The sequence below is a fragment of the Dendropsophus ebraccatus genome, chromosome 4, assembly GCF_027789765.1.
Source record: "Dendropsophus ebraccatus isolate aDenEbr1 chromosome 4, aDenEbr1.pat, whole genome shotgun sequence".
NCBI lineage: Eukaryota > Metazoa > Chordata > Amphibia > Anura > Hylidae > Dendropsophus > Dendropsophus ebraccatus.
In genome coordinates, this window is record NC_091457.1 from 10,024,722 (window position 1) to 10,050,043 (window position 25,322).

The 25,322-nt window shown below is 44.2% G+C and overlaps 1 protein-coding gene across 1 annotated transcript; it reads left to right on the plus strand.

Annotated features, from left to right (window-relative positions):
- Positions 1-25,234, plus strand: HPS5 (HPS5 biogenesis of lysosomal organelles complex 2 subunit 2). Its single transcript, XM_069965123.1, has 23 exons — positions 1-82; positions 8,448-8,585; positions 8,822-8,932; positions 9,178-9,242; positions 9,632-9,824; positions 10,312-10,445; positions 10,553-10,768; positions 12,319-12,390; positions 12,476-12,564; positions 13,283-13,461; positions 13,541-13,699; positions 14,025-14,184; positions 14,393-14,516; positions 15,165-15,317; positions 15,429-15,509; positions 16,010-16,503; positions 17,247-17,367; positions 17,822-17,977; positions 18,222-18,341; positions 20,079-20,192; positions 20,271-20,377; positions 20,557-20,833; positions 23,641-25,234. Exons 2-23 carry the CDS (start codon positions 8,484-8,486, stop codon positions 23,699-23,701), a joined length of 3,288 nt encoding a protein of 1,095 aa, XP_069821224.1. The 5' UTR covers positions 1-82; positions 8,448-8,483; the 3' UTR covers positions 23,702-25,234.
- The last annotated feature ends 88 nt before the right edge of the window (positions 25,235-25,322 follow it).

The window sequence follows — 25,322 nt, forward strand, 5'->3', positions numbered from 1 at the left end:
CATCCTCCCTCCTCAGAACAACTCTCCCATCTGATCAGATTGTAGCCCGCACAACACTTTACTTCCAGGAAGAAGCCTGATAGTAAGTGCCGGGCTGTGCTGGAGTGTCAGCTCTGCGGGCGACGGGGGCTGGTGAGGAGGATGGGAGTCATGTCATACATTCTACCTGGGGGTTAGATACATTGCGGTACATTGTGGGTTATAGATACATTGGGATACACTGGTGGTGTGTGTTAGATACATTGTGATACACTGGCGGGGGTGTGTGTGTGTGTGTGATACACTGGTGTGTGATGGATACATTGTGATACACTGGCGGGGGTGTGTGATACATTGTGATACACTGGTGGTGTGTGTGTGTGTGTGTGTGATACACTGGTGTGTGATGGATACATTGTGATACACTGGCAGGGGTGTGTGATACATTGTGATACACTGGCTGTGTGTTAGATACATTGTGATACACTGGCTGGGTGTGTGATACATTGTGATACACTGGCGGGGGTGTGTGATACATTGTGATACACTGGCGGGGGTGTGTAATTGTGATACACTGGTGTGATGGATACATTGTGATACACTGGCGGGGGTGTGTGATACATTGTGATACACTGGCGGGGGGTGTGATACATTGTGATACACTGGCGGGGGGGTGTGATACATTGTGATACACTGGTGTGTGATAGATACATTGTGATACACTGGCGGGGGTGTGTGATACATTGTGATACACTGGTGGTGTGTGTGTTAGATACATTGTGATACACTGGTGTGTGATGGATACATTGTGATACACTGGCGGTGTGTGTGTGTGTGTGTGTGTGTGTGTGTGTGATACATTGTGATACACTGGTGTCTGATAGATACATTGTGATACACTGGCGGTGTGTGTGTGTGTGATACATTGTGATACACTGGTGTCTGATAGATACATTGTGATACACTGGCGGTGTGTGTGTGTGTGTGTGAGATACATTGTGATACACTGGTGTCTGATAGATACATTGTGATACACTGGTGTCTGATAGATACATTGTGATACACTGGCGGGGGGGTGTGATACTTTGTGATACACTGGCGGTGTGTGTTAGATACATTGTGATACACTGGCGGGGGTGTGTGATACTTTGTGATACACTGGCGGGGTGTGTGTGATAGATACATTGGGATACACTGGCGGAGGGGTGGGATACACTGGCGGGGGGGTGATACATTGGGATACACTGGTGGGGTGTGTGTGATACGTTGTGTGGGATAAATACATGGGCGGTGTGTGTGATAGATTGTGATACACTGGTGATGTGTGTGTGTGTGATACATTGTGATACGTTGTGTGGGATAAATACATGGGCGGTGTATGATAGATACATTGTGATACACTGGTGGTGTGTGTGTGAGTGTGTGTGATAGATTGTGATACACTGGTGGTGTGTGAGTGATACATTGTGATACGTCGTGTGTGTGATAAATACATTGTATCCAGCCAGTAGCCATCTTCTGTGGACGATTTGTTGCTTTTTTTATATTGTTTATAGTTATATATAATTATAGGCAGGAAAACTTCTCCTGATCCGCCGCTTTTCTGTATTCACCACTAACTGGGTTGTAGTTGTGCGACCGCCACACTATGGTGACTATTGGATATACGTATCATGTGATATCGTCACCAATGAGGGCAAAACCATGTGTGACTCTTTCTGTATCGGTCAGTGCAATGACCGCCGTGTATAAAAATAATAATAAAGCGGGTTATCCAGGATTTCCTAAAAATAGCAGGTTGCATGTGGTATTACAACTTGGCTTCATTGACTTCAATGGAACTGAGCTGCAGTACCGCATACAAACTGAGGACAAGGGTGGCGCTGTTGTTGAAAGAAAGTTAAATTTAAAGGAAAATCTCTAACCTTTGCATACAACATAAATTGATGCAGTGTGGGCTTGTATTTGTAGAGTGTGGGGACTGTAATATACAGTCCTGGGTATATGTATACATCCAACAGCCGCAGCTCCATACCCCTCCATACAGGTGCAGAGGGACAACGATTGGAACCAACATTGTGCTGCAGCTTTTCGTCCCCTTGTAGCCGGATCTGTACTGGCCAGATGGCCGATGAGGACTGGCAAAGCTGGCAGTACACCTTCAAGAGCCTACACACTGTCTAAGCTGAGGGTGCATATGTATGAGAGAAGCTTAAAGGGATTATCCAGTGAAAAATCATATTTCTTTCAAATCAACTGGTTTCAGAAAGTCAGTTTAGTAATTACTTCTATTTAAAAATCTCCAGTCTTCCAGTACTTAGTTATCAGCTGCTGTATGTCCTGCAGGAAGTGGTGTATTCTCTCCAGTCTGACACAGCGCACTCTGCTGCCACCTCTGTCCATGTCAGGAACTGCCCAGAGCAGCAGAGGTTTTCTATGGGGATTTGCTGTTGCTCTGGACAGTTCCTGACATGGACAGAGGTGGCAGCAGAGTGCGCTGTGTCAGACTGGAGAGAATACACCACTTCCTGCAGGACATAAAGCAGCTGATAAGTACTAGAAGACTGTAAAGAATACATCACTTTCTGCAGGGCACACAGCAGCTGCAAAGTAGCTCTCTGAGGGAGAATTGAGAGGAAGCTTTAGGCTATGTTCACACTTTGTAAAAACAACGGCCATATTTCATTACAGCCATTGTTGTGCAATGACGGCCGTTGTTTTTACATAGTATGAACATAGCCTTATGCAGCGTTTATACGGAGCGATAATTCGCCCTATCGTACGACGAACGATTTCGCAGTAACTATTTTTTTTTTTAACAATCAGCGTTTAGACAGAACAATATATTGTACGGAAAAATCGTTTTGCGATCGCTGAAGCCTATTTTGCACATAGGTTAAATCGGGGAACGACTGTTTGCACGGAACGATATGCGAATTTTTCCGCATATTTCTCGCTCGTTGTTTGATCGTTTGCTGCGTTTTCACATACAATTATCGTTCAAATTCGATCGTTATTGTGCAAATTCGAACGATAATCGTTCCCTGTAAACTCAGCATTAGAGTGCAAGCTCTGCAGACAAGCTCTGGCTGCAGGGGATGCTGGTGCTGGTAGCTGTCAGCTAGCTGAGGTCTAAGGGTACAAACACACACACCGTATACGCTGCGTATTTACTGCTGCGATACGCAGCAAATACGCAGCAGATTAGATCTAAATAACTGAACACAGCATCAAATCTGCTGCGTATACGGTGTGTGTGTTTGTACCCTTAGGGTCCATTTACACAGAAAGATTATCTGCCAAAGATTTGAAGCCAAAGCCAGGGATGGATTTGAAAAGAGGAGAAATCTCAGTCTTTCCTTTATGACCTGATCTCTGTTTTATAGTCTGTTTCTGGCTTTGGCTTCAAATCTTTGGCAGATAATCTGTCAGATAATCTTTTTGTGTAAATGGACCCTAAGACAATGATGTTTTCCAGCTGTAGCAGAACTCTTAGCATGCTGGGATTTGTAGTTCTGTAACAGTTTGGAAGAGTCTCCTGGCCGGTAAATGTGAGTGAGTGTCCTGGGGCCGGACAGATCTCCGCTCATCTTCCCCCATTCATGGTCTGCAGCTGCCGGAAAGAGGAATCTCATGACTTGCATTAACCATCTCCTCTCCTGGCGGGGATAAAGTAACCCTGTGGTCAGGGGGAGGGGCGGCTAGTGGCGAATACGCTCCAGCAATCAATAGTCTGTACATTCTGATACATCAAGAAAATCTAATCCAATATTATTATTAGTAGTAGTATTTTATTTATTTTTTTAAAACAATAATTTTTTAAGATTTTTGAATAGACGACAGGCCTTGCCATACAGAAGAGAAAAACAACAGAGTATTGTACATGTGGATAACACAGGTACAAAGGGAGACGCTCTCATATACAGAGTCAGTTATTCGCACCGGTGTGCGGAGAGGGGAATAATTTTTCAACTGCGGTTACCATGACCGTCCTTTCCCAGTGGTGTCTCACGAAGACCTCACCGGACTTAGATGCATACATGAACCTTTGTTTCATAGAAAAGCATTAAAGAAAAAAAAAACCAAAAAACCATAACTCAGAACTAGAACTACGTCCCCAACCAACCATGGGACAGTTTACAATACCTCAACTTGTGGCCAATGGATCCACACCAGACGCACATCACGCAGACCATACAACAAACACACCAGAAAAACAAAACAAAAAAAAAAAAAAACACACACACACAGAGACAAAGACAAAGAAAGTCAGCCAGGCCAATATATGACACTTAAAGGGAACCTTTGACTGCCACTAGGTCTTGAGAATCCTCTCCAGACATTCTAGTTACGTAGTGAAATAAGCAGCCAATAGGTTGGAATGGTATTTGAATCGACCAGACTTTGTCGATCAGTTGCAAAGACTCCTTCCACAGTTGTTGTACTGAAGGACACGACCACATACAGTGGAGCAGGTCTGCTTTAGCCAGAGAGCACTTGGGGCAGGCTCTCGGGTAATGCACAGGGGCTTCCTTATACGAAAACTGGAATGCATAAATGGCTTTATGGAGCATTTTCATGTGCATTTCCCTCCACACTTCATTGACCATTGCTGCCCTAACATACTGTATTCCTTTTGACAGTTTAAGCGAGAGATCCTCCGCCCGCAGGGAGGACTCCCAATGGCTAAACATAGTCTGGAGCAGTGATGCTAGGTAATAGGTCTTTAAGGCTAGATATATACCCGCCAAAGACTCGAAATTACCGGCTACCTCAGTTTTAGCAAAATTAGAAACCAAGCCTCCCAAAAACGATATCAGTTGATTATAGTAAATGAAGTGGCCTACTGGCAATCGGAATGTCGTCTTGAATTGGTCCCAAGGGAGTAAGTCTCCTCCTCCCGGTTACAAGAGCTGGTCCACATCCCTTATCCCCCTACTCCGCCACACAGATTCAATCTGAACTGGAATATCACCTTTAAAGGTTGGATTACCCGATAACGGAAGATATCTGGAAAGGCAAAATGGGAGCTTAAACATTTTCCTTGCTGCCTTCCAGGCCGCCATGGTGTCCCTGAGTATTACATGGGATTTAAGATGGCTAGCAGGTCTTTGATTTTCATATGCAATAGTGTGGGCAGTGCCCATGGGGAGACTAAGTCTGTTTCCAGCTGATGGTTCGAAAAATGGCTGGTCCCATGGATCCAGTCCCTTGTGTGGCGGAGCAGGGATGCCAGGTTATAGAGCCTGATATTGGGCAAGTTCAGACCTCCCTAGGGTTTAGAGGAACACAATTTATCATATGCGATCCTTGGGCGTTTGCCCCTCCACAGGAAACGTGTGAAGGCTGATTGAAGGCGGCATACGTCAACATGCTTAACCAACAGTCGGAGAGTCTGCAAAGGATATAGTAACCGCGTCAAACTTATCATTTTGATAAGATGCGCACGACCTGTGAGTGAAAGTGGGAGATCCTTCCATTTTTCTAACTCTTTAAAGGACAACTCCCGCGGGACCCCCCTCCCCCCCCCCCCCCCCCCCAAAAAAAAACACAGACACCATACTCACCATCCCTCCGGTGAGGATCGCCACTCCATTCGCCCGCTGTCCGCCTCACCGTCACCGCCGTCCAGCGATGTCTCTGACTTCCGGGTCCTGGGGATGGAAAAGGCTGCCAGTGCGCTTGCGCACCGGCAGCCTTTTCATTGGCTGGAGCGTATCACATGGCTTCCAGCAACCTCAGCCAATCAGGGCTGAGCAAGCTGGAAGCCATGTGATGCGCTCCAGCCAATGAAAAGGCTGCTGGTGCGCATGTGCGCCAGCAGCCTTTTCCGTCCCATTCACTCTCTATGAAGACGCCGAGGAGGAAGAAGACCCGGACCGCCCCCCGGCTCTGACGTCGTCGTCACCAGATGCCGCCCGGGAGAAGAGGACCGTGACGATCGTAATAGGTAATGTATATATTCTTTAACTTCCGGGCGGGGGGGTCGGGGGTCCGAAAGTGGGGGAAGGGGGCCAGACCGGGTATTTAACCACATTACAAAGTTATATAACTTTGTAATGTGTGTTAAATAAGCTAAAAAATTTTTTCGTGGGAGTTGTCCTTTAATAATCTTTAGGAAGAGGGGAGGGTAATTGAGCCTGTATAATGAGTGAGAGGTGCGGCCTATTCTAATACCTAAGTACGTAGTAGTAGTATTATTATTACACTGCGGGGATGATGTCCTCCCTTCTTCAAAGCCAGAGGCATCATGGGAAATGTAGGCAACATAATATTATTATTATTATTATTATTATTAATAATAATAATAATAATAATAATAATATTAATAATATTATTATTAGCAAATAATAACATTTATTATTTTTATTATTAATATTATTTGTTAATAATAACAATAATAATAATAATAATAATAATAATAATAATTTAGCTAATAATAAAATACTAATTATTTGCTAAATTAATAATTATTATTATTATTATTATTATTATTATTATTATTATTCTGCCTACATTTCCCATGATGCTTCTGGCTTTGCAGAAGGGGGGGGCAGATTCTTATCCCCGCAGTGTAATAATAATATTTATCATTATTATTATTATTATTATTAGGATTTCTGTTAAATTTTAACACTCATAATATTAAATATTTTAACAGTAATAATAAATAATAGTAATAAATAAGAAAAATTAAACGTGACCCCTAATCTTGTCTCTCTGTGTCTGTATACCATATAACATTATGTATGATGATGAGATCAGCTGCGCCACATCCCGTCCTCCTTCCATCATCGCTGTAATGACCTTCAGCGGAGGACGAGGCTCTGAAATGTGATCAATACTGAGCAGGAAATAGCCGGGAACATAAGTATTACTGTAAGATCAGCTCCGATCTGCTGTCCCTCATCCGGATCCCTGGAGACCAATGATGGGAGACAGAAAAGCTGCACCGCTGTTAACGCCAATGGGATTTGATGTAACATTTGAAGGGATTTTCCAGCCATAGGAGGGGGGGCGGTTCTTACATTAATGTGACAGTAATGTACATTAATGTGGCTGAAGTTGCCTGATTAGCTCTTCTCCCTCACATCCCCCGCAGCAGAGAAGTCATGAAAAAAATATTTCATAACCTGGAGTGGCCGTTTCTCTCTATTGTTCTCTTCCTCTTCTGGAGTCATTATAGATTTCATAATCCTGGGGAAGTGGCGGCTGGTTACATAGGGACATTCTGGGAGGGGACGGAAAGTTACCTCTGAAAGGTACATGTCACATATGATATCATTGTGCATAGTACCAGATATTCTACAGTATGGGAAACTGCATTTATTGTGTATACTGGGCTGTGTATATATATATATTGGTATACTGGGGTGTATAGCTAGAGGTATAACCAGTAGGAAGAGGAGATTGTGATCCCGCTGTATAGAGCTCTGGTGAGGCCACATCTGGAGTACTGTGTCCAGTTCGGGAGACCTCACCTACATTAGGATATTGATAAAATAGAACAGTCACGAAGACGGCTGGTGGAGGGTGTCAGGCATAAAACATCAGGGAACAATTGGATAGGCTGGGGGGGGGGGGCTCTTGTAGGAAATCCACCATATTAAGTGGCCCTATAAGTCAATGTAATGACATGATAATAAGAACGAAAATACTAATAGAGCAGACTAGATTGATTTTTCTGTTTAAAATCTCCTAATTCTGATCTAGAGTAGTTTACAATCAATCACTTTTGGATCCAAGCGACATCTTGTGGTTACAAGTGGTACTGCAATGTGACGAATTTACACTTATTCCAGGGAGCGTGATGCATGTACTCTTATTCCAGGGAGCGTGATGCATGTACTCTTATTCCAGGGAGCGTGATGCATGTACTCTTATTTCAGGGAGTGTGATGCATGTACTCTTATTTCAGGGAGCGTGATGCATGTACTCTTATTCCATGGAGCGTGATGCATGTACTCTTATTCCAGGCAATGTGATGCATGTACTCTTATTCCAGGCAATGTGATGCATGTACTCTTATTCCAGGGAGCGTGATGCATGTACTCTTATTCCAGGGAGCGTGATGCATGTACTCTTATTCCAGGGAGCGTGATGCATGTACTCTTATTCCAGGGAGCGTGATGCATGTACTCTTATTCCAGGGAGCGTGATGCATGTACTCTTATTCCAGGGAGCGTGATGCATGTACTCTTATTCCAGGGAGCGTGATGCATGTACTCTTATTCCAGGGAGCGTGATGCATGTACTCTTATTCCAGGGAGCGTGATGCATGTACTCTTATTCCAGGGAGCGTGATGCATGTACTCTTATTCCAGGGAGCGTGATGCATGTACTCTTATTCCAGGGAGCGTGATGCATGTACTCTTATTCCAGGGAGCGTGATGCATGTACTCTTATTCCAGGGAGCGTGATGCATGTACTCTTATTCCAGGGAGCGTGATGCATGTACTCTATTTCAGGGAATGTGATGTGCAGTTTGCCTCAGTCCTTCCTCCATGAGTGCCGCTGTGCCTGAAGCCTCCAGCCATGTCCTGGCAGAATTTGACTCCCTTGACCCTTTACTGTCAGCGCTGCGCTTAGATTCCAGCAGATTAAAGGTATTCCTTTCCCCCCCCCCATAAAATTCACAAAAGCGGGCATTAGAAATAGCAATTTCACCTGTTGTTTTTTTTAGTGCTTCATTTTCTCACCATCTCTGCTTGTTGTCTCTCTCAACACCATGCTTTACACTGCTGTTATTGCTGTCTTTATCTCACGCTGTTCCCATTCACTGACAGCATGCAGAAATCTTAGCAAAAGGCCAGTTTTCTAGCTCCATTGCTTGTGTCTGCAGTGTACGTGTCTGGCCGTGTCCAGGAGATGGCTGGCCCTTGGAAGCTCGGGGGGAGGTCTGCACCTCATCCAGAGGGACGGCTGGAAACAGAGGCTTTTCCTTACCCACAAGGTAGGTGGGGTTTCTGAGTCTTTAAAGGAGTTATCCAAAGTAAGACATAACTGCTTCCTTCTATGAACAGCGCCACCCCTGTCATCAGGTTGTATGTGGTATTACAACTCATTTTCATTCACTTTAATGGAACTGAGCTGCAATACCTCGTACTAACTGAGCACAGGGGTGGCGCTGTTTCTGTTTTTCTAACCCGGGACAACCCCTTATATGGACGTATTTTCTATACTTTTTTGTGGTTGCAGGAAGGTGCCATCTCCAGGGTCGTCTGCTGCCCCCATGATGATGACTTTGTGGCTGTTGCAACCAGGTAAGGACATTGCTATCACATCCCAGTACAAGAAAGAACTGAAGACCCCTTGAACCCCCACAGAATTTGCACATCTAGATGTTTCCGTTCACTGACAGCAAACTGAGACCAGGAGAACAGTGAGAAATTGGAACATGAAGTCTGATAGAAAGTTACAAAACTTTTCATTATTCTATGACTCAGCATTATCCATACAGATCTGGAAACTCCCTGACATAGTCCCGACGGGTTTCCCCTGCGATAATGATGCTTAGAATAACCTGTGGCCTGGATGTTACACAACTTATACAGTCAGGTCATGGACTGCTTAGATAGATAGATACATTGGGTGGGGTGTCCCTTTAAGGGCTCCATGTCTCATTGCCCCGCCCCCTTGACTCTTCCTGCAGTCAGGGGATCGTGGTGGTCTGGGAACTAAACCAGGAACGTCGCGGCAAACCAGAAAGGATCTACGTGTCTTCTGAGCACAGGGGGCGCAAGGTGACCGCCCTCTGCTGGGACTCTGCGGTATTGCGGGTCTTTGTCGGGGACCATGTGGGCAAAGTGTCCGCCATCAAATTAAACTCTTCAAAGCAAGGAAAGGTGAGTACAGTCTCCATTGTAGTTCTTCTGCTCTCTTCTTGGATGACTTTTTTAATGCTAATTTTAAAGGGGTACTCTGGCATTTTTTTTTCTTTCAAATCAGCTGGTGTCAGAAAGTTATATAGATTTGTAATTTACTTCTATTTAATAATCTCCAGTCTTCCAGTACTTATCAGCTGCTGTATGTCCTGCAGGAAGTGTTGTATTCTCTCCAGTCTGACACAGTGCTCTCTGCTGCCACCTCTGTCCATGTCAGGAACTGTCCAGAGCAGCAGCAAATCCCCATAGAAAACCTCTCCTGCTCTGGACAGTTCCTGACATGGACAGAGGTGGCAGCAGAGAGCACTGCGTCAGACTGGAGTGAATACACCACTTCCTGCCGGACATACAGCAGCTGATAAGTACTGGAAAACTGAAGAAGTTAATTACAAATCTGTGTAGCTTTCTGAGTACCCCTTTAATGTTACTTTACCTCTTTCCTGCCCAGGCTGCTGCCGCCTTTGTGATGTTCCCTGTTCAGATCATCACCAGTGTTGACTCTCGGGTGGTGCAGCTGGATTACACGGACGGCCGTCTGCTCATCTCCTCCCTGACTCGCTCCTATCTGTGTGACACGGAGAGGTGAGATGATTTACCAATATCAATACAACACAGGGCGCCCCCTATGGATGGTGCTGTGTATATGTGAGGACATTGATGTAGTTGGTGACTTGTTACATGTCATCTAGGGAGAAATTCTGGAAAATTGGAAACAAGGAAAGAGATGGAGAATACGGGGCCTGCTTCTTCCCTGGAGGACGGAGTTTGGGGGCTCAGCAGCCGCTCATATACTGCGCCCGGCCCGGATCCAGGATGTGGGAGGTGAACTTCGAGGGGGAAGTGCAAAGTACTCACCAGTTCAAGCAGCTCCTGTCTGCACCGCCGCTGCCTATCATTAACACACGGTAAGAAACTGCAGTATTACTGGGGGAAGCTTACTGCACGTGTGGTGTCCCACTAGGGGTGTTACAGTTATATACACCCTTAAGTCTGTACTTATTGTATTATTATTGTGATGAAAGTGGTACTAAAAGTTAGATGTTGCTGTATTATGGATGTGTATATGGAAGCTTCACAGCTGAAGGATCGCAAAGGGTTATTGTTTTTATGTGTCACCAGAATCTGTAGACCAGTAGGATTCCTGTTTTCTTCTCTCATCATTTCCCTCCTTTCTTCTTCTGTTGCACTCTTTCACCCACTCGCAGCGCACCTTACACGCTGGGGAGGAAGTAAGTCACATGGGAGGAGCATACAGTCTTTCCTTCTGGATGTTGGGGAGGAAGTACACAAGCCAGATAGCTCTCCACAGTGATCCTATCTGATACCCCAAAGTCAGTCTTAGCCAGTACCCCGCATGGGAAGGACGCAAGATAGCACAGTGTCACCAGCTTCTTTACAAGTAGCACTATGCAATGTTAAACTCCTTAAGAGAGGACTAGCCAGAGATAACCTCAACCCATGCCGTGGACAAGGAGAAGTCACAGTGCAGGACCGTATCAATAACAGAGCCACAGAGCCAGGAACTGATCCGGACAGAGCAAAGTTGCAGAACTCTATCTCACAGCGCGTGTGTCAGCAAGGGAACCCTCAGCACTCAGCTTATCCCAGGTAACAAGGTCTGGGGCCTGTGTCACCCATTAGGAAGGTTCAGCCGAGTCTAGTGGGCATAAGGTGGTGTGAAGACTAAAGTCAAAGGTCAATATACGGGCACAGGTTTTCTTCTTTTTCTTCTCATGGCATCCTCCTCTCTGCTACTCTACTTCTTGTATTACTCGGCACAACTCAACCAACACGACTATATCCTACAGATCTGGTCGTCCTATTATCAAGTGTTTATTGGAACTTTGTCAAGTGTGTTTCTGAGACTTTATCTAAACAAACCTTATACTGTCACTTCTGTATTACCTGCTGCACATTTACAAGTAGTGAACTAACTCAACTTTATTCCAAGACTCTGTGATTATTCACCACCACCGACACAGTACACACACCGCAACCTTGGGACCTGTGGGTGGCAGGTCCTATCATCCAGGAGGGTCATTACACCACTCTGGCCATCCGTGACATAACCCCAAGGGACCCGGTGGCAACCTGGCAGGACACTGACCACAGGGTAAAAAGGTACAACCGGCCTTATAAAATAAAAGCAAGCATGCCATCACCCCTGTGTGCCCACCAGGCACTGGCATCACGTGACAACATACCAAGGTCCGGCTGTATCTCAGCCAACCACCACCGGAGTGGTGTCACACTAAAACACCTAGCAAGTGACCGGCCGATCCTCCAATATAACATCACACCAGGGGTACACCACCCACCTGTATCCATGCTGCCTGCTCTATGCAGCCAGCTTCCCCTTAGCAGCCTGAATTGTGTTCTTTGGCTATGCCACTACGGTGTATGGGGGCGCTGTTCTCACATGGGTGATTTCCATGTCTTGTCCCTTTTCCTACAGGTCGGACCCTCAGTATGACTCCTCCCCTGGTCCTCCACAGTCTTTAGCATTTGCCAAGCTCCTGTATGTCAGGTGAGACATGAGACAAGGGAGTTACATCCTTTGGATCAGATTATAATGAAGCAGAATTAACGTTCTGTCGTCTCCTTCACTGCAGCGATCACAGCGTCCTGACGTGGACGGAGCGCGGGATTTACGTGTTCATCCCCCAGAACGTCCAGGTTCTTCTGTGGAGTCAAATAAAAGGTGATTTCTGAGTCTCCGCGTATAGAAATTATTTGTTTTATACCTGGATTTTTCTTGGTTATTTCTGGGCACGCAATGGCGGCCAAGATGACAACATGGCCGCCTGACCTGTCAACTGGATCTCCAAGGATTCTGATTCGAACACAGACACAAGCTAAGTTCCGACCCCTGAACAAAGCTAAAAACTTAGTTCTGACACCTGAACAAAGACCATTACTTAGTTCTGGCCCTTAAAGGGGTAGTTTACCCCCAAAAAATTTTCCAATCAACTGGTGCCAGAAAGTGCAAAAGATTTGTAATTTACTTCAATTAAAAAAAATCTCCAGTCTTCCAGTAGTTATCAGCTGCTGTATGTTCTGCAGGAAGTGGTGTGATCTCCCCATCTAACACGGTGCTCTCTGCTGCCACCTCTGTCCATGTCAGTAGCAAATACCCACAGAAAACCTCTTCTGCTCTGGACAGTTCCTGACATGGACAGAGGTGGCAGCAGAGAGCACTGTGTCAAAATGCACCACTTCCTGCAGCACATACAGCAGCTGGTAAGTCCTGGAAGGCCTTAGATTTTTTAAATAGAAGTAAATTACAAATTGGATTATGATTGGATTATGAGTTCTATGCCAAGACTAATGCATCACTAGCCTGGTGTGCCATTGAGTGATAGAGGGACGAGAGAGTTGATGGCCAAATCGGTTGTAACCAAAGTTTTTTGCCTGTGCAGGTATCCAGGATGTTTGTGTATACAAGAATGAACTCTTCTGCCTCCACATGGACGGGAAGATCTCCCACCTCTCCCTGCTTCCTGTGGACAGATGCGTGGAACGACTGATCAAACGGAACCTGTGGGGTCTGGCGGCCAGAGTCTGCCATATATTCCAGAACGCCATCATTACCAGCAAGGTGAGTGAGCAGTGACCTCCATTACTACGATGAGGATGAGTAAGTGGCGCGTAACCCTCTGAAATGTTCTATCTTCCAGGCCCGGAAGGCATTACCTATAGATAAGCTGGAATACTTAAAGGCTCAGTTAGATTTGGTGATCCAGCAAGACCTGATCGATCAGTTGGAGGACATTCTCTCCAGAGTGGAGCCCATGGACTCTGCTTGCAGCAGCCGAAGAAGCAGCATCTCATCTCATGTAAGAATTGAGTTACCATCCCTCGAAGCCTCACAGCAAATATTCCTGGTTCATATACAAATCCTATGCGTCTCCATAGCTACAGACTACAAACGAGCCCTGTGTAGTCAGATCCGGCAGTCATGTGTTACACTCTCCTATCTCTTTTCTTGAGAAGAGGAGGCAGGATGAGCAGAGTAACATATGACTACAGGGTCAGACTACACAAGGATTGTTTGTAGTCTGTTACTATGGAGACACATAGGCCTTTATATACCCAAAGCATTAGCAGATTTTTAGTAAAGCTCTATGAGCAATTGATCTATGATGATTCTTTGCTTTACAGGAGAGTTTCAATGTGTTGGATTGTGGGATCTATCGGGTGATCAGTCGCAGGAACAGTCAGTCTGATGAGGACTCCGGATCGCTGCACAGTCAGACGTTATCGGAAGACGAGAGGCTGAGGGAACTTTCTGTACATCCGGATGAAGACCAGGCAGAATTGGGTAAATTATTTAACGTATAGATTATACAAGGTTAAGATGCTGGATGTGACTGGAGCTATACATATAGATGGTATGTGATGGAGTACAACTCTCACTACCTGTTATTTGGACGAGTCCAGGAGAAGCACCTCACAAGGAACTCCCGCTCATATTTCTGTTATTTAACTTATTTTGGCCTGTGTTTTATCATGCATGTCCTGCTCATCAGACACCGTTTCTCATGCATCTGTGAACATGGAGAGTGATCGGGCCGAGCCCCTCCTACCATTTAACATCTCATTGCCATTCCGCTCCACATCACCCCGCGTGTCACTTCAAGCCGTGAAAGAAAGGTAATGAAGGGGTTAATCTTGTGATGGTTATTGTTCACACACAACAGGAAATATTGGACAAATGAATAAGGCTGGGTTTACACTGCGTTATTGCAATCTGTTTTTTTTTTTTTTTGCAAAGAACGATGAAAAAACGGATGCGTTTGTATGCATTCATTTTGATCCGTTTTTCCAGTGATTTCCATTATAAAAAAAAAAGATCCTGTTTTTTAACTGACACAAATGAGGTTGACTACGTTTTTGTATCCATTAAAAAAATGGATCAGTTTTTTATAATGGAAGTCAATGGAAAAACGGATTAAAATGGATGCACACAAATGCATCAATTTTTTTTTCATCCATTTTTTTTTATTTTTTTTTAAATGGATTAAAAAAACGGATTGCAAAAACGTAGTGTGAACCCAGCCTAAGGGGGGGGAGTTGCAGTACCAGTTTCTACCACTGGATGTGCCCATTTATCATTACAGCAATGGCATTTGTACTTTATTCTGGGTAGGAACCTTATATACTCTATGGGAATGGGCACATGCAGATATGTGGAGAAAGGAATAGAAATTTTACATGGGATATATCTAATTTTTTTTTTCACATAGTTTTTATAGTTTTTCCTCATAACTTGCATCTTTTCCCCAAATATTTTGGTTCCAGTGTTTCAAGTTTTGTTCGGAAAACCACTGAAAAAATTGGGACCCTCCATATGAGCCCAGAAATTAGGAGAAAGCAGGAACCCACCGCAGAAGAAGAGCGACCCTTGGAAGTGACTGCCAATGGTGTGACCCAGCCAGAGGAGGAGAGGACTGAGTGAGTCCATTACAATAGAGGAGGGTAGTGGTGGTGGTGGTGGTGGGGGTGTAGTCTTAATTTATAAAATATATATAAAAAAAAAATATTATACACCTTGCTGTTTTACAGGGTGGATCATCTGCAGCCTCCTGCGCCCTCTGAAGAAGAAATCCTACTAGGAGAACTGAAATCTGCAACCTTGGAGACCCTGTAAGTAAAAAGTATGAACTTATATCCAGATAAAAAAGGGAAAATGGGAGTGCACCCACCCATAAAAACGTCTTTTATGGTAGTCTCTGGATATAATCCATAAAAACACTCGGTGGCTTGAGCGTCGGCACCTTCAGTGTGCGTGACAGCTGTTTTGTGCAATCAACAGTATTTCTCTGACGTCAGAGGAAGTGCTTTGATTGCATGAAACAGCTGTCACGTAGGTGCCGACTTTCAAGGTGCCCAGTGTTTTTTAATGGATTATATCCAGAGACTACAATAAAATGTTTTTGAGTGGGTGCACTCTCATTTTCTCTTTTATCTGGATGTGCATAGACTGTTTGCTTTCTAGAGTTAGCACCCCCGCACGTCTGAACCCCGAAGTCCCCTGCACCCCGCTTGTCATCCAGATGGAAGTATGAACTTGTGCTTCATACTTCTGCACTATAGGAGCCATTTGTGAGTTTCTTGTGACTTTTTTTTCTTTATTTTATTCCTAGGCATAGAATCCAGGATCCTCAGGTTCTGTTTGACATTGAAGCTATGAAGAAGATCTTAGGCGTTTGGTTTGGGCACCTTGAAAGATCGCTGTGGCCCCAGGATCATCCCACCCAGTGCCCACCAGAGTCTTGTGAGGAAACCTTACAGTCATCTGGAGAAGAAAGTGACCTCAGTGTGAACACCACAGATAATCACGAGAGCCTGGAGGAGGAGACCAGGGTACACCTAAAGTCTGAGGACCATGTGGGCTTCCAAGCTGAAGCTCCTTTCCTCCTAGAAGAGTCTTTGCACAGGGACCTGTCTCACCTCGCCATGATGTGCCTGGAGTTCAGACTGTTCAGCACTGAGGCTCCTTCAGATGAGGACGCCCGCACCACTCACTTTATACAGAAGTTTTTCTTCCTTCTTGACCTTAAGAGATTAAAACGTTGTCTTGTGCTAAACTATGAAGATTCCCCCAGGGCCTGGAGCACCTACATGGAGGGACTGAAAGGTGACGGATCCACACCGGGTTTTAATATATAGTAATCATTACATTATTATTATGGAAAAAATTCCAAAAAATCTTTTGTTCCGACATGAAAGATGTTTGTTGGATCTTCGAGATCCTTTAGTGGCCACAGGGAGGTGTATACAACTCACTTATAAGGGTTGCAAACCTGTAGTGAAGTATTTTTGCAAGTTACTTTAGGGCCCTTAAAGAGTGTAGGGGCCCCTTTTCCATTTGGCCGTAGGAAACAAACATGAAAAGTTTGAAGCTTCTCCTCACAAGGGCCACAATGTTGTCTTACAAGAGAGACTTTATGGTGGCAACAACCAACACCAAAAGGAGGCACCTATATGGGTGTAGAACCTGGGCAATGGTGCCTAAAGACTCATCTGTCATCTGAGGCCCATTAAAATTAATTGCTCATACTAGGACAAGGCCTTTGATGGCCCAGAACAATTAGGTTTCACATCAGGTCGCCATCTTGGTTTTTGTCCTATGGTGTACCCTACTCTACGCATACTTCCAATATAGCTTACTTCTATTAGATTTATTACAGGCATTCATCGATATGGCTGGTCAAGTTTCCTAGCAACCACATGACTTCCTCCCTGGGTGACCACCGCTATAGGGGACAGAAAGTCCTCTCTGCCATACAGTAGGCTACTTCTCTGTGATGCACAGTCCTGTACAGGTTCTTCCATATTGTCAGTATTTATAAGGATTTTTATAAACCTTCTTGTTTTTAGAGCTGACCAAGTCAGGAGCGGAGGCCCAGGCCATAGAGAATGGTGACCTGGTGCGTGCCGTACAAGCACTGAACAATATGGAGCCTTGGGACAGCCCTCTGCTACTGGCGCATGTATCCAGGTATATTACACACTTCTGAATTGTATTCACACCATGTTTCACAGATCTATCGCCGCAAGCATCAGGGTAGCCTCAGAAAGTCTATGGGGAGATTTACTGAATCTTGTGCAGAGGAACAGTCACCATAGCAACCAGTCAAACGACCAACGACGGCCATTTTTAAAAATGAAAGCTGAATTTGACAGGTTGCTATGGTAACTGCTCGACCACTACTAATGTACCAAGGTTTGGTAAATCTCCCCCTATGTGTCCTCCTAAAACAGACCAGACAGAGTCACCATTAAGTCTATGGCCGTGCAGCGGCTACACCACAGTATATGTCAGCTTACCTTACTGAACATATGCAGGCATCAGAGCCCATGAAACGTGATGTGGATGGGACTTTACACATTATATTATATAGACACACATTCAGTTGCCGTTACCCCAGCATCTTTCATTTTGCTCCTTTCAGGGTTTATGAAAAGTTCGGAGAAGCGGCGGCGAGAGCGTTCATCAAGTTTTACCCGTCGGTCTTGCCCTCGGACATCGTACGGCTCTGTAAGGACAATCCAGGACACTTTTTAGCCTATCTGGATAATCTGATTAAGTCAAAGCCTGAGGAGCAAAGGTGGGAAAGCGAAATTTCTTAAAAAAAAAGGGACACACGAGGAAAAACTGATCCTGTGTTACACAGTATGTACAGGTCCTGAGGGGCGGGGCATGACTCACAGCTTCTCATTGGTTGTGTTTTAACTTCATGCTCCACCCCCTTGGGCCGTGCACTAGGCATAACATTATCAGTTTTGCCTGGAGTGTCCCTTTAAGGCCTTACTACTTACAGTGTCCTCACTCACTCTATCCTGGCATCGTAGATCATCTCTACTACAGTCCCTCGTTCAGCCGGAGTCTCTAAAGCTGGACTGGCTGCTTCTGGCGGTTTCCCATGATGCTCCTCACCCCAGCAACACCATAGACCCTGATGGAAACCCAAGGTGACAAGTTTTAGTCTCATTTATGTCTTTCGTTTTGTGCTGGCATCATATATGTATTTCTATGCCGGCCTTACCACTCACGCATGGCTTCCAGGTGGGCTATGCTCCTGTTCGGCACTATATGAGCTTGTATTCTCTGTTGTGTTATTACCCAAGACGTCCAGTTTATTTTACTCTTGTTTGGTATTGCTCCTTTTTCTTGCCAGGTACTATGTCTACTATTTGTCACCATATGTACCCTGTACTAGATGTCATGTATGCAAATTCCTGCCAAGCTGCCAACATTACCATCCTGGTGCCATATGTACCTCTTTCATGGTACCAGATATACGTTATACTTTGTACCTGGCACCCGGACCACACAGCAGTCACATTTAGCTATAGTCCTCTAGTAGAATGATGTTTTGGGGTTCCTTCAGTATCGGGGACTCCTGTGCAACTAGAAACTCAAAATGTAGAGAAAAGCTAGGTGACACTCCAGGAGGTTGCTGGCAGGTCCTGGTGTATGCTTACCTCCTTTGGTCGTGCTGTGGACACCAAAGCGGGCATAGAGAATAATCCATGATGACTGAAGTCCAGATGGGATCCTCAATGTTCATCAATGCAGACGTCTGGTGCAATGCTGAGTGAATATGGTGGGGCATAGTAACAAACAAACATGGAACACTCTAATAAAATTAATAAGTATGGACAACATGCTTAGAGAGAGGAACTGAGGAAGAAGGAATTCATCCTTCAAAACCCGTTGTATTCTTTATTTGCAAAATATGGACAATACGCTTTCATAGTTGTCAACATCTGAATTTTTTTTTTACCAGGGACACTTTAACCTTAAAAGGGGTGTAGCTTATTATGGGTGTGGTCTCAGTGGGGTGTGGCCTATCAGGGGTGTGGGTTCAAAATTTTCCAGTTAGACTTTACAGTCAGAACTACACAAAAGGAGCATTACACACCCCAGTATCGGGTCCCCAGTATATTACACACCCCAGTGTCAGATCCCCAGTATATTACACACCCCACTGAGCAGACTGACACTCAGAGATAGCAGCATTATATCATCATACTACTACCCCCTTCATCCTACCGCTCCTCCATCATCATACTACTACCCCCTTCATCCTCTTGCCCCTCTATCATCATATTGCTACCTCTTCATCATTCTCCTGTCCCTCCATCATCATACTACTACACCCTTCATCCTCCTGCCTTTCCATCATCATAGTTCTACCCCTCTTATCCTCCTTCCCCCTCCATCATCATACTACTACTCCCTTCATCCACCTGCCCTTCCATCATCATACTCCTACCCCTCTCATCCTCCTGCCCCTCCATCATCCTATTACTACCTCTCTCATCCTCCTGCCCCTCCATCAGCATACTACTTCCCCCTTCATCCTCCTCCTGTCCCTTCATCATACCAGTACCCCCTTCAGCATCGTCTTGTCTGTTCATCTGTATTTAAAACGGGACTGTTGGCAAATATGCGCTTTGAGGGAGGAATTCCCTGTTCCTCAGTTCCCGAAGAAGAGGGAATTTCTCCCTTGAAACCCATTTTCCATATTTTGCCAATAAAGGAGGAAATCCTTTTTCCTCACTTCCAGTAGCACAGCAATATCCAATTAGGCAAGCACCTAATCCTTTCAGGAAATGGCATCTAATATTATGCATTATATCCTGTGTATGTGGTGTTGCACAGCCACTATAAGTAATCATATGCCCTATGACCCTTGTCCCCAGGCCGCGGTCACACCTGTTCACGTGGGGGTACGGGCAGCTCATAGCACTATTAATTCAGCTGCCATCTGACTTTGCTACCAAGAAGAAAATGCTGGAGATCTGTAAAATGTCTGGGTAAGAAGCTGAATAGAATATATAGTATAATATATAGTACTAGTATGTTCATGTAACGTTACTCTGCTTATATACTAGGTATTGGCCGGGATATATCACACTTTGTTTGCAGCTGGATAAACGGCTTGAAGCCCTGACTAACATTGTCCATCTGGATGACATGCAGCTAATAGATGAGAAAAATGGTAAGTAAATCAATATATTTATGCCACGCCCCTTTCTTGAGGCTCCTCCCCCTCATTTTGTGGGCGTTTAATTACTTTGGGCTTGTTAATTTATGTCATTGTTGTTGCTTTTTATCTCATCATTTATATTTTATTTATATAATGTTAAATGGCGTCGTCTTTTACTTATATCTGGTTAGGTTTATTACCAGAGACAATGGAGGAATGGAAGTATATAGTGCACTTAGCGCAAAACCATCAGCAGCACCACAGTGCCGTAAATGGAGAGGCCTCAAATGCCGGATATTCTGATTGGACGAACTGCATCACCGTAGAGAATGTGGCGCTTCTCTTAGCAAAAGTTATTGGTCCGGATCGTGCGCTACCATACCTACAGGACTGGGGAGTGACGGAGGGATTCTCTGATAGATACCGCAAGATCAGTGATGTCATGAAGGTGGCCGAGAAAAGACAGAGGTATAATGTCATATGGATGAAGTACTATAATATCGCCCCCTATGTTCAAGAATATAACTACTATAATTCAGGGTCAAGAAACAGAGTGTCTCACTCACCGGACTGAAGCTGCAAGTGGTTTATTTCCGATACATCAGAATCAGCATGGCAGGGAGAGGGGAGATGGCAAAGCAGGTGTGTTCAGCAGGAGCAACAAATGTTTCACGCCTTCAGTGGCGCTTCGTCGGGCTAGGAACGCTGTGTACGTGCAGGGGAGGTGCTTATGTAACAATGCGGTTAACAATAAAGTTGTTGAAAAACAATCAATAAAGTTATTACAAAAAACAAAATAAAAAACAATAACAGGTCAACTCGGAAAACAGTTACAGCAGAGTATTCAGGTCGTTCCTCTCGTTGAGGCCACTTGGCCCCGTAGCGTCTAAGCGTAGAATCCATCGGGTTTCCCGCTTGAGGAGGAGCTTTAATCTGTCTTCCCCATTGCTGGGGGGATCTACTCGTTCCAAACCTATGAACCGTAGTGACTTAGTGCCACTAGCATGGACAGTGCGTATATGGTCAATTAACCTGGGGACCCCCTTTCCCGTGCGGACAGAGTACTGATGTTCTTTAAAGCGTGTCCACAAAGGACGTTTTGTTTTCCCAACATAGTACCTGCCGCACAGGCAGAGGATGGCATACACGACATGGGTCGTTCTACAGGTTATAAAGTCACGGACATAGCATTCTCTGCCCCCAAGGTTGACATATGCTTTGTTCAACATTTGGGGGCAGTAATAACAAGTGCCACACCGCTTGTTGCCTTCCGGCAAGTTGCGATCCAGCCAGCTCCTAGTGGTACTTTTTTTGAAAGTGATCAGGGGCTTACGATCAACCACATCCTTCAAGTCACTGTCATGCTGCAATAAGAACCAATGTCTTTTTATGATGCTGGTCACCATATCATTCTGATTGCTGTTCTGCAACGCAAAAGTGAATCTTTTGTTGCTAGGGTCAAAGGACTTTTTAGACTGTCTGTAGGAATTAGCAGACAAGAGTGAGGTTCTAGAGAGGGTATTGGCTCTGGCATGTGCCTCCTCTAGGAGGTGGGCGGGATAACCTCTATTTAGTAAGCGGGCTTTAAGACTGGCAGCTTGCTGCTGAAAACCTGCTTCAGTACTATTAATGCGTTTTAACCGCAACATTTGGCTAAAGGGTATTGATCTTTTGGTCTGCGGTGGATGGGAACTACTAAAATGTAATAATGAATTTCCAGCAGTCTTCTTGCGGAAAACAGTGGTATTCAAACCATGGGGTGAAGCTTCAACTAAAACGTCAAGAAACTCAAGCGTATTACCACCAAAACATTGTGTGAAAAACATATTACGTGAGTTATGATCATTAAGAAAAGAAACAAAATCCTGAAATTCCTCCTTAGTGCCTTTCCAAACAACAAAAATATCGTCCACATAACGGTGGAAAGAAACGATACTGGTGATGTAGGGATTGCATGGAGCAAGAACTAAATCCATTTCCAATTGTGCCAGAAAGAGATTGGCATACGTACAGGAGACCGGCGTGCCCATTGCAGTGCCAATCTCCTCCCTGCTGAACACACCTGCTTTGCCATCTCCCCTCTCCCTGCCATGCTGATTCTGATGTATCGGAAATAAACCACTTGCAGCTTCAGTCCGGTGAGTGCGAGACTCTGTTTCTTGACCCTGAATTATATACCCTGCTTTATTTGCCTCTGCACCGCCGTTCCGTGGTTCGGATACAGTTTGTTTGCTCTAGACTCTTGTCCCGGGCTTCCTATTTCGGGTGTACCTTACAGTTAGTGCCGGCCGGAACTCTCACCACGCCAATAACTACTATAATACTGCTCCTATATACAGGAATATAACTACTATAATACTGCTCCTATATACAGGAATATAACTACTATAATACTGCTCCTATATACAGGAATATAACTACTATAATACTGCTCCTATATACAGGAATATAACTACTATAATACTGCTCCTATATACAGGAATATAACTACTATAATACTGCTCCCTATATACAGGAATATACTACTATAATACTGCTCCTATATACAGGAATATAACTACTATAATACTGGTCCTATATACAGGAATATAACTACTATAATACTGCTCCTATATACAGGGATATAACTACTATAATACTGCCCCCTATATACAGGGATATAACTACTATAATACTGCTCCTCTATACAGGGATATAACTACTATAATACTGCTCCTCTATACAGGGATATAACTACTATAATACTGCTCCCTATATACAGGGATATAACTACTATAATACTGCCCCCTATATACAGGAATATAACTACTATAATACTGCTCCTATATACAGGAATATAACTACTGTAAAACTGCTCCTATATACAGGAATATAACTACTATAATACTGCTCCTATATACAGGAATATAACTACTATAATACTGCCCCCTATATACAGGGATATACTACTATAATACTGCTCCTATATACAAGGATATAACTGCTATAATACTGCTCCTATATACAGGAATATAACTACTATAATACTGCCCCCTATATACAGGGATATAACTACTATAATACTGCTCCCTATATACAGGAATATAACTACTATAATACTGCTCTCTATATACAGCGATATAACTACTATAATTCTATGACTCCTCATCCTGCAGTGATTGTGGCCTGTTTCGACCATTACATGGACAGCGGTGACATCTAGTGGTGAACATATATATAGCACATGCTCTGTAGGTTCTTCCTGTACTGATAACAAGTGCGGTGTCTCTTTTCAGAGCTCTGATTCAGTCGATGCTGGAGCGTTGTGAGCGGTTTCTGTGGTCGCAGCAGGTGTAAGGATACGGCTCCGATCCCTCGTCCTGATGCGTGGACTGCACTGACAGTAAATGGCAGCTGATGCTTGGCTACTTCTTGGACCTGTATAGATGACAAGGCTGACATCTGTCTCTGTTACACGCTGCCGCTTATTATAGATGAGAACCTTATACAATCCAGGTGCCAATAACTCCAGTATCACAGTGCCTACACTGGAACCAAAGACTCCGCTATAGCCGGAATGGAAGATGTTACAGACTGATCGCCCGAAACGCGCCGATCACATTTCACCATTTTACTTGAATATAATTATATTCCAACATTTCTCTCTTTTTTATAGTTGTTTTCATGTGTTTAGTCGCTATAAGTAATCTCCAATCACCCTACATCTCCAGATATGCAACGAGACAGACGTGTCCATTGCATATTACGTGGAAAAGTAGAGTCACTAGGGGGATATACAGGTGGTGACCCAGCTTTTCCAGGCCCCTGAATTACACATGACCAACCCTGATACACATACTGTCCACCTACTTTTGGACCACCCTGTATAGTGCCATTCAGGGGTCTGGAAAAGCTGGGTGACGACCTATGAGCCCCTCATCTTTTCCGGGAAGAGAAAGAATGACTGTTATGGGGCTGAAGCACAGTTTATAGCACAGAACAAATATTAGAGGGGCTGATTGTTATCTTTGTATAATTTTCTTTAGTCACTGTAGTTATTATATAGCACGCCAGTAGAACAGATATATCACAGAAAGAGATGGAGTTCGGGGTGTCATGGGTTAAATGGGCACTGTCACTTTAAAAAAAAAAAGTTGTAGGGACCTGTCAGTTTTGATAGGTCTGGGTGTTTTCTCCTAGCTCTGCATCATGTGACCAAGTCTGTGGTTGTGCAGGGAGAAGCACTCGTCTCAGCACTTCTCTCCCTGCTCGTTCTAACCTCACACCACGATGAGAAAAACTTTTCACGTGTCAAAAGTTTTTATTTTTTAAGTGACAGAGACACATTGAACTGTGAAGGATTTGGATATAATGGTTTAGCAGGATGATAGAGTTACGTTTTGGCCACATGACTAAGTCATATGACTTACTTGTCACTTTTAAATTTAGATTATATCTTTAGAGTTGTTTAGCCCTCCCCCCCCCCCCCCCAATACTGAGCCCTGACTCTTATCCTGATGATAGAAGAAAATTCTGATTGTCCGCATTCTCCACGAATGGAACTGACTGAAGACTTATGGTTTGAGATTGTATGTATACGTTGTGTGTAGTGAGCTCCCCCTACAGGCAAACAGAAATTTCATATTTTCTATAATCAAGATCTATAGCAGCGTCAGCCAACCTGTGGTTTCGTAAGCTGTTACATGTATAGGGGGACACACTGATCTGAAGGAAACAAAGAAAAGCCAGGTCTATTATCTGACCAGCAATGTCTCTAGTTATAATGTATGATCAATGATATATATATATATATATATATATATAATATATATATATATATATATATATTACATATTGTGAGTATTGGTGCTTGAAGGGATCTAGCTTGTATCCAGAGTCTCACAAACAATGCTCTGTGGGGAACACTGCATTTAAAAAAAAAATTCTGCCATCTATAGGTAGCACTAGAGAGTCAATT